Raw genomic sequence first — 15,253 nt, 5'->3', positions numbered from 1 at the left:
TAATCTGACATTTCCCTCTAACTGCCTTGGATTACCTGGCATTTCCCATTGCCATAAAATTCACCTGAGAGGCAGCCACTCATCTCTGCAATAAATGACTTCTAGTTGCTTGCAGCAAGTGGTGATTCTTTTTTTTCTTCTTCTTCTTCTTCTTTTTGTTTTTTTTTTGTTGTTGTTGTTGTTGTTGTTGTTTTTCCTTTGGCCTCACTGCATGGCTTGCAGGATCTTAGTGTCCTGACCAGGGGTTGAACCCTGGGCCCCGGCAGTGAAGACGCCAAGTCCTAACCACTGAACCTCCAGGGAATTCCCAGCAAGTTGTGATTCTTAAAGAATCAATTCCTAGTATGCACCACTTGATAAAAAACTAAGATGGAGATGATTTGGAGAGCAATATGGTTTTCATTCCCTTTAGGTATATCTCTTTCAATAAAACTATTGTTAAAAAAAAAAAAAAAGCTTTCAATTTCTGCCTGAGGCAAACTGGGGCCCCTCCCAGTTCTATTACTATAGGAGTTGTGTAAACTAGGTAAACATTCAGGTTTGGGGTTTTTTTGTTTTAATTTTTATTTTATACTGAAGTATAGCTGATTAACAATGTTGTGTTAGTTTCAGGTGTACAGCAAAGTGATTCAGTTACACATATACCTGTATCTATTCTTTTTCAAATTCTTTTCCCATTTAGGTTATTCCAGAGTACTGAGCAGAGTTCCCTGTGCTATACCGTAGGTCCTTGTTGGTTATCTGTTTTAAATATAACAGTGTGTACATGTCAACCCCAAACTCCCAATCAGGTTTGAGGATCATCCAGGCCAAGGTTCCAATCCTGCCCTGCCTCCCAGAAATGTGTGGCCTTGGGCAAGTAACTTATCTCCCTGAGCCTCTGTTTCCTCCTCTCTAAAATAAGATAGTAATACCTGACTAGGGCTGTTTTGAAGCATCATTTGAGATGATTGTATGCAGCATTTTGAGCACTGCCTTACAGAGATAGAGGAAGCGCTTCATCACTGATTTGTCCTGAGTAGGTAAAGTGCCTACCGTATCGATGCCACTTCCCCATCTGCCAGGATCTAGGGTGGGCACCATGGATAGCGCTGTGCAAAATCCCATCCCTGGCCCCAAGGGCTCCTGTCTCCTGGAGGAGAGCAGACCCTAAATAATGCAATGGGGGATGTGCTATGTGTGGACCAGACTTGTTCAAGGACTTCAAGAGTCAAAGAAGCAGGAAATTATTCTGTATGGGAGCATCATAACAGGCTTCACCCAAGAGGTGTCACCTGCTCTCCATGACCAGTATGATTTCTCCATGCAGACTCAGACCATGAATTCAGTAACATTCCTCACCTGGGGAGATTCTCACTTTCTGGTAGAGCCAGGCCCTGTCTGCTTCACTGCTGTGCTGTGGATCCCAGTCCATCTCTCTTTGTGTGTGCTTTGAAAAACCAGGAAAGGAAAAAAACAAAACAGGAAGACTATCAGCCAGAGCAGAAATAGAAACATACCACTGAGAAATCACCATGGAGACAGGGAGGTAACGCATCCTGAGAAACCAGGGATGAAACAGCTAAAAACCTAGAAGCTAGAGATACATACATAAGGTATTTGTGATAAAGCAGGATGGTAAAATGTAGTCAAGGGGGAAAAGGAGTAAATAAAACTTGGCAATCGAAGAAAAGGGGGTAAGAGTTAATATACATCAAGCTCCTACTATGTGCCTGGCACTTCACCTGTGTTATCTCATTGGATCCTCTCAACAACCCTAATGGTCGTTATTATGGATCCTGTTTTACAGATAAAGAAAGTCAGGCTACTCAGCTAGTAAATGAGAGAACTAGAATTCAAACCCAGATCTGTCTCCAAAGCCCACCTTTCCACTTTCTAGATTGGGGAAAGACAGAAAGAATTGTCTGCATATCTTCACAATGCCAAGGGCGTTCAATCCTGCAATATGACCTTACCTTGCTTTTCAATTTTAGCTGAATTTATGGTGAAACAATAAGCCAAATGTCAAAGTCCGGCCATTTGCAGAATTCCTATATTTAGGTCTTAATGGTTTTCTATGACAGCTGGGGTCATGTCCTCCACATCTTGATGGCTTCTAGTTACAGGAGAGGACTCCTTAGTCTGACATGCAAATGAAAACCCATTTGAGGGCCGCGAAGACAGAATCAGACAAGGCAATCCTATAGAAAAACATACGTACACTCCATCACACAGGTTGTAAACTGACAAGTGAGAAATTCTCAGAGATAGCCAAGAGAGAGCAAGTTCAGAGTAGGGGTCTTCGTTACATAATGAGAAGGATGTTTCTATCTTCTCTGTCACCTTAAGGAATTACTTTGTCCCCTCTCAGTGCTCCCTTCCTCAAAACCTTTCTAACATTCTGATTCAGTTTATTCTACTATCCGTTTGTCCTGGGAAAGCAGATAACCTCATCACATGAAGATGGATATAAAGTAAGAATGTATACGTGAATAGTGAGGGCCTGAGTGCTCAAGTGATATCTGATTTCTTTTTTCTTTTTAACTTTCAAAAGGTTTTGAAATTATGTGACCACATCACATAACTGTAGCAGTTACAAATGTAAGCCTGGGAGTGGGGTAGGTGACATTCAAACCCCAACTCCGCCGCTCAGGAAATACGTGACCTTCAGTAATTTACTTAATTTTCTGTCTCAGTTTTCTCACCTATAAAATGGATATAATAACAGGTTTTATAAGTTTGTTATATAGTATTACATGAGAATATGATTATAATATACCTCTTCCAGTGGTTTGCACGTAGAATAAGTGCTCAAAAGTTGTGAGCTATTAATAGTTTACTCTGAAAGCAGGAGTCTGAGACAAACAGGGAAGTCCCTGGTGGTCCAGTGGTTAGGACTCTGTGCTTTCACTGCTGAGGGCCCGGGTTCAATTCCTGGTCGGAGAACTAAAATCCCACAAGCCGTGCAGCACAGCCAAAAAAACAAACAAACAAACAGTGACAACAACAACACAACAAAGAAGAGAACACAACAAACAGAGAAAGTGTTATTATCCATTTGGTCCCAAGGCAGGAGCAGAGACTCAAGTCACTTGAGGTCACAAAGACAATAAGGAGGACCAGAGAGAAACAGGAATCCAAATGCTTGAACTTCTAGGTCCATTCACTTTCCACCGTGTTCCCCTGCCTGTCTGCTAGAGGATGCTTTCTGCAGGAGTGCGTCACTTCGAGTGTCATTTCATAACATCCATCAGAGTCCTGTTCATCTGGATCAAGTCCCTCTGCTCCTGGGTTTGCTACCAGCTTCCACCATTTTCCCTTGTGACTCAGAGGCCCTCTATTTTTATTAAAGGCTGAATAATCCCCATTGATGCCTGGTATGAGGCAGCATCCCAGTGGGAGCATGTGTAATGTTACATATCCAGAGTGACGGAGGCGGTTATGTAACTGCATAATCGGGGAAGCTCATCCTGCACACATGTGGAGCAATATGCCAAACACCCTCTCCTCTGAGGCAGGTGAATATCCCGAATGTTGCACAGAAGAGAGCAGACAGCCAGGTGCCTCCTACCTCGTGCCTGATTCACGCGCAGCTCTGAGATTTGGGCTTTGCCTCAGCATCTCCATTTAGAGCAGAGGAAGTCACACCTGTGCACAGAGACAGAGATTAATGAGGTCAGGTCTCCAGTCACTTACTTCTAGGTCTGATAAAGACAGGCACTGGAATTGTGCAGCTTAGAAAGAAAGACCCAAGCCTTGGAAGGAAATTCTTAAGTTTGCATCCCAGCCATGCTGCTGGGAGAATAGGTGACCTTGAGATGCTCAACAGCCCTGACCTGCCATTTCTTTACCTGCAAAATGAAAAGTCTAATAGTTATCTATTGGGAGTGGAGAACAGCTGAATGAGGTCATAGACATAGATTATAGGGGTTAAGAGCCACAGCTTGGAGTCAAAATGCCCTGAGTTCAAATCCCAGCCTCTATTTGTGAGTCCTTGGGCACCTGACTTCACCTTACTATGCCTCCATTTCCTCAGCTGTGAAATGGGTATAATAAAGTACCTACCTTGTTGAGCTGTTGTGTGATTGAATGACCTTCAGTACTTACGAAGTGCTCAGAACAGTGCCTGGTCCAAGGCAAGAACCAGGCCAGTGTTAGTTATCTTTCTGTGATAAAAGCCTGGCACAAAACATGAACAATGTGTATTAGTTCCCTTGGTACTCTTTTCATGTAGCCAGTTCCTAAATGGTTTGGTAAAAATTAGGAGAGTGCACTTCCAAATCAATTGACATTTCTTGAGTAAATGCCGAAGAATGTTCACTTTTAAAAACTCAGTGTCCATGCCTTCGTTTTGCTTTGCTTTTCTCTTCATGTGTGCTCTGACCACACTGTGTTGAAATGATCTCTTTCTTTTTTGTGCTCTTCTACCACCACTCAGCTGACAAAGAGGCTGTTTTGCTTAGCTCCATCTGCCCAGCCCCTAGCACATAGTAGGTACTTAGTAAACTGAAACAGAATACTTTCCTGCCATGGACGTCTAAAAAATATGTGACGCATGCCTTCACGAGACTGGCTTTGTGAAGAGATAGGACTGTACTTGGACTAAGATATCTCTTTATGAACAAGCCTTAGATGCAGAGACCTGCAGTCAAAATGTAAAGTATGTTCTTATCTTGCAACTGGAAAATTCCTAAGTCAACTTCTGAACTCCAGATTTCCCTACTCATAGTTCTGATTTAAATGCAGTCGAATGAGAGTATTTCAACAGGAAAGAAGTTTTAAAAATTATCTCTTGCTTTAACCAATACTGCATTTTTTAAGGGTGGAAATGAAACATTTCATTTGGAAAAAATTGTGGACAAAATCCTGTCCTGCAACTTGACAGATCAAAACTCGATGCTCTTGAGTCTGGAGGGAAAAAAAAATGAAAGCATAGTTTCGATCAGATTTCATCCACAGACACCTTAAAGTCATAGTAATACTCGATAAATCTACATTTTAGACATTTCCGAATTCTTTTGCATACATCATGTCATTTGGTCCATACGACAGGACGTATGATAATCCATGTCTCACATTAAATGAGATGAAGGCAATTATCCTCATTTTTTAGAAGGGGAATCAAAATACAAGGAGTTGAATGAATTTCCCACACTCACACAGCAACATGGTAAAACAGGACTAGCATTCTTTTATACAACCTGCAGCCACCACTTACATTTTTAAAACTTTATTCTTATGCAAAATTTTAAACATATACGAAAGTATGTAAAATTGTATAATGAACTCACAGCTTCGACAGTCACCAACTCATGTGCAGTCTTTTTTCATCTACATCCCTATTTATTTTGCTCACTGCTCCTTCCCAATTATTTTGCAGCAAATTCCAAATGTCCTATCATTTCATCTGTAAATAACTCAATATGCATCTAAAAGAGAATTTCAGCCTAATCACAATACTATTAACACACTTTAAAAAATAAAACAGTAATTCTTTCGTATGTTCAAGACTTTAGGCAATGTTTCAACTTCCTAATTAGTTTATATTTTTTTAAGTTTGTTTCCGTTGGGATCCAACTTAAGTCCATATATCGCCATTGGTTGATATGTCTCTTATTTCTTTTTAATCTATAGGACCACCCTCCATTTTTTTTTTTTTTTGCAATATTTTGTGAGAGCCACTGACCTCTAGAATGTCTCTCAGTCTAGAGTTTGTTGATTGCACCCTTTTTAGGGGTATTTAACACATTCCTCTGTCCTTTGTTTTTCCTATATTGGTAGTTATATCTAGAAACTTGGTGAGATTCAAGTTCAGTTTTTTTCTGCAAAAAGATTTAATTGGTTAATTTTGTGAACTACTATTAAGAGGCATATAATGTCTGCTTATCTCTGCTTATCTCTCTTTTGTGATATTAGCAGCTATTGACAATAATAACCTACATTCATTTATATTCTAGGTAGTGATATTCCAATTCTATCAATATTTCAAAATTTGCTAGCTGGAATACATTTTTAAAGAGAACCTTCTCGGGCTTCCCTGGTGGTGCAGTGGTTGAGAGTCCGCCTGCCGATGCAGGGGACACGAGTTCGTGTCCCAGTCCGGGAAGATCCCACATGCCACGGAGCGGCTGGGACTGTGAGCCATGGCCGCTGGGCCTGCGCGTCCGGAGCCTGTGCTCCGCAACAGGAGAGGCCATAACAGTGAGAGGCCAGCGTACAGCAAAAAAAAAAAAAAAAAAAAAAAAAAAAAAGAGAACCTTCTCCTCGCCAACTAGTTGTTACCTTCAAGTACAGTTCACAAAGCAAAGGCAGGGTAAATGCTTAATTTACCTATAAATTTTTTTCCAAGTTTCCCAATAAGCTAGTTCCTGAGCATCATCAAGATGCGATCAATGGGGTTCTGTTTTTTAAGTGTCACTATGAACTTTTGCATTTTAACATATGTCTTTCATTTCGATCCGTTGCAATTATTATTCTTATTAAAGTTCAACTTGTCATATATTTGACAGTGGGATGGTCTACTCCTTTCAACATAACCCCAGTCTCCGGTAGTCTACTTGCTCTCTGGTACCAAAAGACGTTCCAGGCTTGTACATTTTCCTCCCTAAATTTCAGCCTTTTCTGCAAAGAGTACAAGGTCCCTTTTGTAGGAATTGATATTTTGAAACCACAATCTGGACACTGGGATGATTCATTGCTACTAGGTTTTCATTGCTTCTAGACCTTGATTTCAGTAGGCAAAGCCAGGAAATACATATAGATCATAAGTTCATAGTGATACTTTCCAGTTTTCATAGGACACTAGACTTTGGATTTAACGTCATCAATCTTATATCTGCATCTCCTTTTTCCCTCACCAAAAATTTGAGTTCTCAGTGACACCAACACAGTTATTCATTTGCTTTATCCTATAATTCAGATACCATAATCTAACAATAATACTGCCAACACCACCACCTACAAGGTGATTGTTATAAACGCTTTTAAGATTCTTGTTGCATTCTTTCTAGCCTCAGAGTATTTCTCCCTATGAATGTGCCATCAAATTATTGTGTTAAAAGGCATTTGGAATAGTTCCTCTCTGTGTGGTTGTACCTGTAGCTTCATTTGTTTGTTTGTTTGTTTTCACAGAGCTTATAAAATATCCATTCAGTTTTATAATTAAGTAAAATATTTCCATGATTCAAAAGTCAGGTTTATAAAACAAGATACCGTTTAAAAAGTTTAAATTCTATCCCTATTTCCCCTCCCCAAGCTTCCCTACCTCATCTCATTGGTAATGATTTTTATGGGTTTTTTTACACCTCAATGTTTTAATAAATAACTTAAGAAATATATATATATGGAGAGAGAGATGTAGATATGTCCTTTCCTTAGATCAATAATGGCAAACTCTGCATGCATTTCTCCGCTTCAGAGGCCAGCCCATCAAAGTACGTACAGAGAAATATTCTTTGTTTCTTTTTATAGCTGTATATAATAGTTTATTCAACCAACAAAATGAACACTTGGATTGTTTCCAGCTTTGGCTATTACAAATTCTGCTGAATGAATCACCTTGCACCTCTGTTTTCTCATACTTTTGCCATCCACTGAGATTTGCACGTAAGAAAAAGAAAAGAGCTAACTGAATTTTTTTAAGCCCTTGAATTCAGGGCATCTAACCATGTGTTTAATGGTGCAGCATGTTGTTCATTTTAATAGTTAAAGTCTTTGAAATAATGACATTTCCCAAAGCTGTGGTAAATTTAGTTTGTGAAATTCTTTAGAAAAGAAGCTCTCCACTTTCCAGTGAAAAGGGATGCTAGGACAAGAGGGAACTAATGGTTATTAAATACCTACTATGAGTCACATGCTCTACCTATAACTTCCTAAATAATTCCTATTCCAAGCTTGCCTGGTCATGAGTGTTCATCCCAATTTTAGAGATGAGGAAACAGAGGCCAGGTTACAGTGCTTGAATGTGGGACCAGGACTCCAGGCCATATTGGTCTCACAACTAAATCCACTATCCTTCCATTATTAGCTCATACATTTCTTCCCTGTTGCCTCGACTGAGCTCAGACTCTAGAATTGGACTCTGCGGTAAACTCAAATCCTGGCTTCCCCACTAACGAGTGTGTGACTTTGGTCAAGTGACTTCACCAGTTTGCTTCAGTTTTCTCATCTGTAAAATAAGGATCTATAATAATACCTTCCTGTGAGGTTTGTTGTATGGATGAAAGGAGTTAATATATGTATATTCCTTAGACTAGTGTCTGGTACCATGCAATGAGCCCCATCTAAGTGTTAGCTGTCTAATATTGTAACTTATTTGTTGAGTCAACAAATAGCGACTGAACACCTTCCCTGTGCCAGGCACACTGCTACACGGTAAGCACGTGATGCTGAGCGGGTGAGAGGACCCCTGACCTCACAGCACTTACAGTACAGTGGAGGACACAGACAATTACAAAATCATAGGTGCCGTAATCCTAGGGAGGGGAGGTACACAGCCCTATAAAACCTATCACATTCTGATCTCTTCATGTCAGGCAAAAGGCCTCTGGAATGTTCAGCTCAGGCTCTAGTTCGTCTGTGAGGGGTCCTGGAGAAGCCTTGTCCGCCTCCCACGTGTGTGCCTGAAACCTCTCCTTCCTCTTCTGTCCCCTGAACCGCAGCTGGAGTACACGGCACGCCTGGACTTCCTCTGGCGAGTTCAGGCCAAAGAGGAGATCAACGAGATGAAGGAGCTGAGGGAACACAATGAGAACATGCTCCGGAACATCCTGCCCAGTCACGTGGCCCGCCACTTCCTGGAGAAGGACCGGGACAACGAGGTGAGCCCAGGCTGGCCTGGCCCCGGAGGAAGGGTCGCCGCGGGCGGGCTGCGACGGGACACACTGGTCACTGATCCCAAGCTCGGGGAGGATTTCCCTGTACTCTTGTGAGCCCATGAGCGTGGAGGCCAGGCCAAACACGTGGCGCCAGGCCGCCCAAACTGTCCAGCACTGTGAGATACACACATGGCCTCCCCAGCATCCGGTACCTCACGTGTAAGATGGATGTAGTAAGAGCTCCAGGGCGAGACTGAACTGGAATTTTAAAGTTTGAAGCGTGTGTGTGTGTGTGTGTGTATAAAACAATTCCAGTTCGGGGTTATATAACCAAAAGGATTGAAAGTAGGGTCACAAGGAGATATTTGCACATTCATAGTCAGAGCAACATTATTTAATACAGCCAAAAGTTGAAAGCGCCCAAGAGACAAATGGATAAGCAAAATGTGGTCTATACATAAAGTGGAATGTTATTCAGTCTTTAAAAAGAAGTAGAGACTTCCCTGGTGGCACAGTGGTTAAGAATCCGCCTGCCAATGCAGGGGGACACAGGTTCGAGCCCTGGTCCGGGAAGATCCCACATGCCGCGGAGCAACTAAGCCCTTGCGCCACAAGTGCTGAGCCTACACTCTAGAGTCTGCGAGCCACAACTACTGAGCCCACAAGCCACAACTACTGAAGCCCGTGCACCTAGAGCCCGTGCTTCGCAACAAGAGAAGCCACTGCAATGAGAAGCCCGTGCACCGCAATGAAGAGTAGCCCCTGCTCATCACAACTAGAGAAAGCCCGCGTGCAGCAATAAAGACCCAATGCAGCCAAAAAAATAAATAAGTAAATAAATAATTAATTTTTAAAAAAGAAGTAAAGTCTGACACATGCTACAACATGGATGAAGCTTGAGGACACTAAAATAAGTGAAATAAGGCTTAGCCTTTGACCACAAAAGGGCAGCTTTCTCTGAGCAAAGCAAACTAAACCTTCCAGGAATCTGAGTCACAACAAACGTTCAAAAAATATTTATAAGGCACAGACTGTGGGATAGGCACCATGCCAGCCCCCTAAAAAGCTCTGGGACTCTCGTGGTGAATTAAATACACAAGGACTTGCTGTCATTGTAGCTTATATTCAAGCGGGGGCAGACAGATATCATCCTAGTTCAGAAACACACTGTGAGGGCACTTCACATGATGACGGGTGCTCTGCTGGGTGAACAAAGGCCACCTGCTGGTAGCAACTGGCCAGGGCAGGGGTGGTCAGGGGAACCGCTCAGAGAAGGCCATGTCTGATCTGTGGCTGAATGAGAGGAAGGACCGAGTCATTCCAAGAGAGTGGGGAAGAGGCAGGACGATCCAGGAAAGAGAGCACAGCACCAGCAGAGGCGCAGGGCGAGGACGAGCTTTGGATGAACAGGAAGGCCAGGGTGAGAAACTGTACCGGTTTCCCAAGGCTGTTATAGCAAATACCACAAACTGCATGGCGAGAAACAGCAGAAATGTATTCTCTCACAGTTCTGGAGGCCAGAAGTCTGAAATCAAGGTGCCAACACCAAGCTCCCTCTGAAGTCTCTAGGGAAGAATCCTTTCTCCTCTCCCAGCTTCTGGTGGTCCCCAAGTGCTCCTTGGCTTGTGGCCCCATCACTCTAATCTCTGCGTTGGTCACATGGCCTTCTCCCTCCTTATAAGGATATGTGTCCTCTTGTCTTATGAGGGCACTGATCATTAGATTTAGGGCTCTCTCTATAATTACATTTGCAAAGACCCTGTTTCCAAATAAGGGCACATTCTGAGGTTCTGGCTGGACATGAATTTGAGGGGTACACTCTTCGACCCATTCCAAGGAAGGGTAGTGAGTGATATGAGGAAGGCCTGGGCCAGGGCCTGGCAGTTGGGTCTTATGGACTCCAGTAGGTTTTGGGGCACCCTTTTAAGTGCTACGGGAGCCTTTGGAAACTTTAAGTGTTCCCTAATCTGACTGGTTGCTGATAGAGTATGGATAAAAGGGTCACAAGACCAGAAGCCAGTTAGGAGACCCTAAAAGAGCCCAGGAAAGGGCCTGATGAGGAGGCCTAGGATTTGGCAGTAAAATGGAGAGAAGTGGATGAATTCCAGGTACCTTTACAAGTTGGAATCAATAGGGCTCCATAATGGAGTGGATGTGGGAGGTGATAAATGAAAAAAAATAAATCAAACCATTTGGCTCACACTTTAACCACCTAGAAAAAGGTTACTCAAGAGGGAAGTGAAAGATGCCTTTAAATGCCTGAACAGTTATCCCATGAGAGGGACTGGCCTTACTCAATGAGACTCCAGAGGGCAAACCCAGGGCCACGGACAGTCCACAGGGGATATCTCTGTGCTCTGCGTTATGAGGAACCTTGTGATGATGGAGACCTGCAAGGGCAGGGACCACATCAGCCTTGGTCACCACGGATCCTCACGGCACAGTTTACCTCCCCTGTGGTCCTGCACATTAAGGGTTTGTGGAAGAACTGGAATGGTGAGTTCCCTTGTTGAAACTTTCAAGTGGTGAGAGGAGAGCCCTTGCTGAGGATGCTACAAAGGCAAAGTCGGTTGTCTGGGAGACTGCACTAGGACAACCCTTCCGATACGAATTTTCAAACTAAGCTAAACAGGGGATGCAAAACCCATAGGACAGGGCTTCCCTGGTGGCGCAGTGGTTGGGAGTCCGCCTGCCGATGTAGGGGACGCGGGTTCGTGCCCCGGTCCAGGAGGATGCCGCGGAGCGGCTGGGCCCGTGAGCCATGGCCGCTGAGCCTGCGCGTCCGGAGCCTGTGCTCCGCAACGGGAGAGGCCACAACAGTGAGAGACCCGCGTACCACAAAAAAATAAAAAACCATAGGACAAAGGTCACAAACTGGCTGCCTCTGAGACAACTCTGATCAGCAAGCCAGCAGCTGGTTGATTTGTTGGCTTGCATATTTGTTTTAATTGGTAGATTTGTTGCCTTTAGGCATGGAATGGGCTCTCCAATTTATCCATCCTTATCCTGACACTTACGTTACCTGCTGATCCCCTGAAGACATTTGGGTTTGTGACCTTTGCCTTAGGGTAGAGCTGGGGGAGACCTACAGCATTCACTTCCCATCCAAGCATCTGCAGAAAGACCAGTGGGAGAGAAGCCAAGGGCATGAGTCATGTGCTGCTGGAACAATCAGCTCTTGATGAGCTCAGGCCCTTGAGCGTCTCTTGGATGCAGATTAAGGCACCAAACACCCTCAACAGATGGAGTTCTCTGGAACCGGGTTCAGGCCTGGTTTCCTTAAGGCCCCCTAAGGTCAGGGGGTTTGTTACAAGAGGTTCTTAACAAAGCCAGGAAAGCAGAGAGAGTGTCATTGTACATCAACCATGACCACCAACGGAGCAGATGAAACACTGGAGCCCTCAGAGGGAAGCCCCAAAAAGGTACGAAAGGAAAGCTCCTTTCAATCAAGACACCAAAACAAAGAGATATCTGGAACCAGTGGGGAAGAACAAGAGTGCACTGGCTTCATCCTGAAAGGAAGGAAACCAACCAGCGATGCCAAGACCCCAGGTCATCAGCTGTTATTCGGGCCAAACCCCCATGGAGCAAAATAAATGTCAGGTTCAGCCTTAATCCCATGTATAAGACATTTTCAGTAGAAAGTCTTGTCAAGCTTATTTGTGGTTTTGTAAATATTTAAACAGTTCATACTCGGCTAGGCTTAAACAGAGAAAATTTTCACATTGCCTGGAGAATGTATACATTATGATGTAATACCATTCTCTGAACACCTACTGCGTGCCGGGTACTAAGACAGGCAATGGATGAAAACGATCTTTCATTCTATTCACAACCATAAGAGGAGCGTTCTGTCATCCCCACGTTAGTGATGAAGAAACTGGGGTTCAGAGAGGTCCGTGATGTTCCTCTATTTAAGCTATGGCTCTGATCCAGTCCCTCAGGTTTCTTCCATCTGTGCCACGTTGCCCCGTTACTGTGCTGGTACCCATGCTGCCCCTGGGAGTCTGTCCCGATGAGGGAGTGTGTGCGTGTGTGTATGATGGTTATGGGAGGTGTCTGTGTGGCAGGACTTGTATTGTGTAGGTGTTCAGAAGGATTGAGATGTGTGTAAATAGGAATGTATGTGTGGAAAACTTCAGTGTTTGTATGTGTCTGTGTGTGTGTGTGTAGGAGACACAGGTAGAGTAGTGTAAGATGTGAAGGGGTGACAGGCAGAGGCAGGACAGCTGTAGCCTGCCAGAACTCCCGATTTCGTGCTCTGGTTCCATAAGATGCATTTTTATCTTCTCCTCTTGCTACAAACCTGAACTGTGGTACAAACCTCTGAATATCTGATGAGGGGACATTTGTGAGTTTGGGTTCCAGCTTTCATGGGGCAACAGCAGCACTCATGGATGCAGGCAATAAGGGGATAAGAATGATTATCCCTATTTCATCGATGAAGAACCTGAGGCTCAGAGAAGTAAAGGAACTTGCCCAAGGTCACAAAGCTAGTGCATAGTGAGCTGGAATTCAAGTCCAGGTATGTGTAGCTTCAAAGCCGAATTTTGGGTTTTTTTCCCTCCACCTTGCTGTTAGGGCGTGAGTGGCAGAGAACGGGGAGCGGTGACAAGAGATGGCTCACACCGTCCAAGCACAGGGCAGTGGACAGAGCCTTGCCCTCCGGAGCATCCTGCCTGAGTCTGTTCCAGGGCCAACCTGTCTGGTCTGTTCCAGGACCAACCTCTGTGTCACCCACACAGAGGTTCTGGCAGCTTCTGCTATACCACTGGACTCTCGGCTTAGAATAGCACTCACCACCCCAGGCAGGGACTTCCTTGCTGCTAAGGCCAGCTGGGCTGGTTCATCAGTGTCAGGCAGGCTCTCGCTGAGTCCCGGGAAACCTGCTCACTCATCCTGGCTTATTAGACCTGCTGAAAGGACACTGACAGGGGCAGCTGTCTCAGGTGCTGGACAGTCTGCACAGCACAAATTCCATCTCTGCCACGAACTAGCTGTGTGACTTGGGGCAGCTTACCCAACCTCTCTGAGTCCATTTTGTCATCCAGCTGATGAGGAAATAATACCAACCTTGCTGAGTTGGTGGGAGAATTCAGCTGGGTAAGAGCACGGGAAGTGTCCAGTGCAGCCAGCTGTAAGGGGAGCTCAGTGGAGTAAAGTCACTGGGTGCACCTGGAAGTCTGGTGCCTTGCGTTCAGTCCTGGCTCTTCCTCTCATTATTTTGTGACCGTGAACAAGTGGTGAACCTCTCCGGACCTCATTTTCCTCATCTCCAAAGTGACAGTACTTCCCAACTGTATGTTACAACCTTTACGCGTGTTATTATGTGTAAAGGGCTTAAGCGGGGTTTGGCACATTTTACAAGCATTCCAGTTGTTGCTATTATTATTTCTGACAAATATGAGCCGTCGTTACTTTTTCTACTTTTTCCCACTCCCAGCCCTACCTCTCACCCACTCATTCAGTCATTCTTCCAGCAAGGATTTCTTTTTTTTTTTTTCCCCAGTACGTGGGCCTCTCACTGTTGTGGCCTCTCCCGCTGCGGAGCACAGGCTCCGAACGCGCAGGCTCAGCGGCCATGGCTCACGGGCCCAGCCGCTCCGTGGCATGTGGGATCTTCCCGGACCAGGGCACGAACCGGTGTCCCCTACATCGGCAGGCGGACTCTCAACCACTGCGCCACCAGGGAAGCCCTTTTTTTTTTTTTTAAAGAAGATGTTGGGAGTAGGAGTTTATTAATTTATTTATTTATTTTTGCTGTGTTGGGTCTTCGTTTCTGTGCGAGGGCTTTCTCTAGTTGTGACAAGCAGGGGCCACTCTTCATCGCGGTGCGCAGGCCTCTCACTATCGCGGCCTCTCTTGTTGCGGAGCACAGGCTCCAGACGCGCAGGCTCAGTAGTTGTGGCTCACGGGCCTAGTTGCTCCGCGGCATGTGGGATCCTCCCAGACCAGAGCTCGAACCCGTGTCCCCTGCATTAGCAGGCAGACTCTCAACCACTGCACCACCAGGGAAGCCCCAGCAAGGATTTCTTGAGGGCCAACCATGTGCCAGGTGTTAATTCTAGATCCTGGGGTTCAAACGGTGAACAAAGAAGGCAAAGTCCTTTCTGTTATGAGGCACATGTTTTCCTGGGAAAACGGACATTAAAACGAATAACTATGTAACATAGAGCCTGGTAGTGCTAAGTTCTGTGAGGGTAGAAGAAGCTAAAGCAGGGAACAGCATGTGTGAAGAGGGGGCATTTACACTGGGGGGTCATGGAAGGTCTCTCTGAGGACATGACGTTTGAGTGGAGACCTGAGGATGAAACAAGGAGAACAGTCTCAGAGATGGTTCCTCCCCTGCAGAGAGGTGGCTTCACTTAGTATAAGACACACAGGGCTTGGAATCAGCCAGGCTTGGGCCGGTGAAGCACTGGACTCTGGTTCCCTGCGCAAAGAGGAGACCAAAGTCT

General features: G+C 44.7%; 1 protein-coding gene across 3 annotated transcripts in view; it reads left to right on the top strand.

The window, feature by feature from the left end:
- ADCY8 (adenylate cyclase 8) overlaps positions 1-15,253 on the top strand; it is a gene marked incomplete at both ends in the record, with an annotated part of 222,768 nt that overhangs the window by 185,383 nt on the left and 22,132 nt on the right. For all 3 annotated transcript variants that reach the window (XM_079722270.1, XM_079722269.1, XM_079722268.1), the window contains one exon: positions 8,640-8,798. In XM_079722270.1, the coding sequence (XP_079578396.1) occupies positions 8,640-8,798 (159 nt within the window). The remainder of the gene's footprint in view (positions 1-8,639; positions 8,799-15,253) is intronic.

This window comes from Hyperoodon ampullatus (assembly GCF_949752795.1).
Source record: "Hyperoodon ampullatus genome assembly, chromosome: 17".
Taxonomy (NCBI): domain Eukaryota; kingdom Metazoa; phylum Chordata; class Mammalia; order Artiodactyla; family Ziphiidae; genus Hyperoodon; species Hyperoodon ampullatus.
This window is presented reverse-complemented; position numbering and strand designations above follow the sequence as displayed.